Raw genomic sequence first — 4696 nt, 5'->3', positions numbered from 1 at the left:
TCCTACCACAATAAAAGCCTGGTGTGTGGAGACGTGCTGATGTTCCCTACCACAATAAAAGCCTGGTGTGTGGGGACATGCTGATGTTCCCTACCACAATAAAAGCCTGGTGTGTGGCGACATGCTGATGTTCCCTACCACAATAAAAGCCTGGTGTGTGGCAAAGTGCTGATGTTCCCTTCCACAATAAAAGCCTGGTGTGTGGGGACATGCTGATGTTCCCTACCACAATAAAAGCCTGGTGTGTGGGGACATGCTGATGTTCCCTACCACAATAAAAGCCTGGTGTGTGGGGACATGCTGATGTTCCCTACCACAATAAAAGCCTGGTGTGTGGGGACATGCTGATGTTCCCTACCACAATAAAAGCCTGGTGTGTGGGGACATGCTGATGTTCCCTACCACAATAAAGGCCTGGTGTGTGGCGACATGCTGATGTTCCCTACCACAATAAAAGCCTGGTGTGTGGCAAAGTGCTGATGTTCCCTACCACAATAAAAGCCTGGTGTGTGGGGACATGCTGATGTTCCCTACCACAATAAAAGCCTGGTGTGTGGCAAAGTGCTGATGTTCCCTACCACAATAAAAGCCTGGTGTGTGGGGACATGCTGATGTTCCCTACCACAATAAAAGCCTGGTGTGTGGCAAAGTGCTGATGTTCCCTACCACAATAAAAGCCTGGTGTGTGGGGACATGCTGATGTTCCCTACCACAATAAAAGCCTGGTGTGTGGGGACATGCTGATGTTCCCTACCACAATAAAAGCCTGGTGTGTGGCGAGCAGACTGAAGGCCTGACTGTGTGTTTGTCGGCTCTGAGACGACGCTGAGTGACAGCAGGACGATATGAAGCCCTCACAATGGCTGGATGTTAGTATGTAGATGTGAGCAGGCGACTGGATGTGATTGGCTGGAGGACGTGTGCGGCGTCCTCAGGGACGCCTGCTGTTTCTGAATGTTTCTGTTGCAGCAGCAGAAAGTGAAGTTTGCAGAAACCACAGAAGAAGAATCAGTCCATTACGGAGCAGCAGGAAGCCTCCCACTGATTCCAGTCTGTCCATTAATCGGCCACAATGGGAGCAGGGACGCACTCAGCGGGCCGCAGACCGCTCATCAGCACTATCTGCTCCCATCAGCTGCAGGAAATGAGCTGACGGCGTGCACGCCGGGAGCAGCACGGGGTCAATGTGTCACCATCTGATTGGAGACGGAAACATAATGTCCTCTTTGTGCTCTGAACGGCTCAATCTATTTCTGCCTGCTGCTGCAGGAACCAGGAGCACGTGTGACCTTCAGACCACCTTCAACCCAGGACCCAGTCTGGACCAGACTCACAGGACCAGGGACAGAGGGGGGGGGGGGGTCCAGAACCACTAAGACCAGGATTCAGTCTGGACCAAACTCACAGGACCAGGGAGAGGGGGGGGGTCCAGAACCACTAAGACCAGGATTCAGTCTGGACCAAACTCACAGGACCAGGGAGAGGGGGGGGTCCAGAACCACCAAGACCAGGACTCAGAGGCTGGTACACACACACACATACATACAGAGAAACACACACACAGAGAGAAACACAAACTCATTTACACACACACACACACACACACACACACACACACACACACACACACACACACACACACACACACACACACACACACACACACACACACACACACACACACACACACACACAGCGGGGGATTCCACACACTCATCTCACCTTCCTGCCTGCTGAAGCTCAGATGGAGGAGCAGGAGACGAAGGGTTAATGTCAGTGGTTTCCCCGGGGGGAGGAGGGGGAGGGGGGGGTCCCCTGTGAGCGGGCCGGGGAGCGAGGGGTTAATCTAACCAAACTGATGAGTCAATGTACGTGAACCATCAAACACATGATGTCACGCTGCACGCCGTGTTTCTACCACGAGGTCATTGACCTCCAACACGTCTGAGCCGGAGACGTGATGCTGATCAGAACAACAATCAGCCTAACGGACAGGCCGCAGTCCTCCAAGAGGACGGCCCGGGTTCAAATCCCTCACCTGTGACTTCTGTCCTGCACATTCTCCCTCTCTCTCTGTGTCTGTCTGTCTCTCCCTCTCTCTCTGTGTCTCCGTCTGTCTCTCCCTCTCTCTCTGTGTCTGTCTGTCTCTCCCTCTCTCTCTGTGTCTCCGTCTGTCTCTCCCTCTCTCTCTGTGTCTGTCTGTCTCTCCCTCTCTCTCTGTGTCTCCGTCTGTCTCTCCCTCTCTCTCTGTGTCTGTCTGTCTCTCCCTCTCTCTCTGTGTCTGTCTGTCTCTCCCTCTCTCTCTGTGTCTCCGTCTGTCTCTCCCTCTCTCTCTGTGTCTCCGTCTGTCTCTCCCTCTCTCTGTGTCTCCGTCTGTCTCTCCCTCTCTCTCTGTGTCTGTCTGTCTCTCCCTCTCTCTCTGTGTCTGTCTGTCTCTCCCTCTCTCTCTGTGTCTCCGTCTGTCTCTCCCTCTCTCTCTGTCTCTCCCTCTCTCCCTGTGTCTACGTCTGTCTCTCCCTCTCTCTCTGTGTCTGTCTGTCTCTCCCTCTCTCTCTGTGTCTCTGTCTGTCTCTCCCTCTCTCTCTGTGTCTCTGTCTGTCTCTCCCTCTCTCTGTGTGTCTCTGTCTCTCTCTGTGTCTCTGTCTGTCTCTCCCTCTCTCTCTGTGTCTCTGTCTGTCTCTCCCTCTCTGTCTCTCCCTCTCTCTCTGTGTCTCTGTCTCTCTCTGTGTCTGTCTGTCTCTCCCTCTCTCTCTGTGTCTCTGTCTCTCTCTGTGTCTGTCTGTCTCTCCCTCTCTCTCTGTGTCTCTGTCTGTCTCTCCCTCTCTCTCTGTGTCTCTCTCTGTGTCTCTGTCTCTCTCTCTCTCTCTGTCTCTCCCTCTCTCTCTGTGTCTCTGTCTGTCTCTCCCTCTCTCTCTGTGTCTCTCTCTCTGTGTCTCTGTCTGTCTCTCTCTCTCTCTCTCCCTCTCTGTCTGTGTCTGTCTGTCTCTCCCTCTCTCTCTGTGTCTCTGTCTGTCTCTCCCTCTCTCTCTGTGTCTCTGTCTGTCTCTCCCTCTCTCTCTGTGTCTGTCTGTCTCTCCCTCTCTCTCTGTGTCTGTCTGTCTCTCCCTCTCTCTCTGTGTCTGTCTGTCTCTCCCTCTCTCTCTCTCTGTGTCTCTGTCTGTCTCTCCCTCTCTCTCTCTCTGTGTCTCTGTCTGTCTCTCCCTCTCTCTCTGTGTCTCTGTCTGTCTCTCCCTCTCTCTCTCCCTCTCTCTCTGTGTCTCTGTCTCTCTCTGTGTCTGTCTGTCTCTCCCTCTCTCTCTGTGTCTCTGTCTCTCTCTCTTACACACAGTACAAGTGAATCTGATGTTTATAACCACGTGACTGAGTGACAACATGGGGGAGGGGTTTAATATACTTGTTATGATTTCATGTGTTGGTCAAATTTAACTGTTAACGGAGACAACTCTTCTTCTACGCTGTTCTACACTGTATTAAACACGTGAAGAAGAATTTAGCTTCGTTAGCTTCACCTCCCTGTTAACCTCCGTCACCCCGTCCTCTCCGGTAAAATTCCCCGGGACGACCTGAGCACCGTCCCGGCCATTCTCAGCATTAACCCGGTCCCCTGTGACCGCCGTGGAAGACAACCGGCGGCACGGGACCGGGACCCAACACGAATCCTCACAGCGGTGGGACACTCACCTCTGACTGCATCTTCACTGCTAACGCACAGCCTACTGCGTCATCACGTCGGGCACAGCCTACTGCGTCATCACGTCGGGACGTCCTTTTCCCGCCTCTTCCTTTGTAGTTAAATATGAAGTGAATAATATGCTAACCACATTTCTAATTCATAATTATGAATATAATAACTCGGTCAATTCGCTGTTTTCTACCAACTGTACATATTTGATGTGTATTAAAATAAGAGTACCCAAACAGGGTTCAGTAGTCTGCTAGTTCTTAGTAGTTTGGTAGTAGTAATTAATTAAAGAATTAAATTAAATTGGTAATCAAAGCAACTCTGTTATGGCAGTATAATTTATGTCTGCACCATTCAACATTAGAGCAGTTAAACCAGAGATAAAAGAAAAACTAAACACATTCTTAATTTATATCATTATTTGTTTTATTATTTATTAATAGAGGATTGAGCCCTATGGTTTCTGATCCTAATTGCTTTGATCCATGAACTCGGCTGGTTCAGCAGGACCACCTCAGTCCTCAGTAGCCTGGATGGGAACAGAACAGCAGAACTTACCTTAGAGCGGTGCTAAGTCTCAACTGCACTGTCTTGGATTCAGCATCAGCAAGTAATCCTGCGTATACTGATTTTCCCGGGTTGAACGTCAGAACATCAATAGTAATGCTGCCCTCTCGTTTGGTTTTTTTTCGAAGGTGGAGCTCTCGTATTGGTTGAAACGCACAGAGTCCGACATGGAAGTAGAGAAAAACAGTTGCAATCGAGAATCAAATTTGGCGACTGACACGCAACTTTCTCTCTCTCCCATTCAATTTACATTTCCGGGGACAGGGCAGCTTAATCGGGGACGTCTGGTGACCCTAGTGAATCATAATAAATCTGTTCTGTGATTCAGAGTAAAGACATCCATAACAGCTTCACTGTTAGTCTTAAAACTTCATACATCACATTAAGGATGATCATGACGTCATCACAGGTAGACTGACCTTTAAAAACATTCAAATGCCACAACAG

The 4696-nt window shown here is 50.2% G+C and overlaps 1 protein-coding gene across 1 annotated transcript in view; it reads right to left on the bottom strand.

Moving 5' to 3' along the window:
* The window catches only part of LOC306819391 (tRNA-queuosine alpha-mannosyltransferase-like), a gene marked incomplete at its 3' end in the record, with an annotated part of 13896 nt that extends 10118 nt beyond the window's left edge, over positions 1-3778 (bottom strand). The window contains exon 1 of the mRNA XM_079373188.1: positions 3682-3778. Within this exon, the coding sequence (XP_079229314.1) occupies positions 3682-3693 (12 nt within the window). The remainder of the gene's footprint in view (positions 1-3681) is intronic.
* Positions 3779-4696: the final 918 nt, after the last annotated feature.

The sequence above is a fragment of the Symphodus melops genome, assembly GCF_947650265.1.
Source record: "Symphodus melops genome assembly, contig: scaffold_261, whole genome shotgun sequence".
In the NCBI taxonomy this organism is placed as follows: domain Eukaryota; kingdom Metazoa; phylum Chordata; class Actinopteri; order Labriformes; family Labridae; genus Symphodus; species Symphodus melops.
This window is presented reverse-complemented; position numbering and strand designations above follow the sequence as displayed.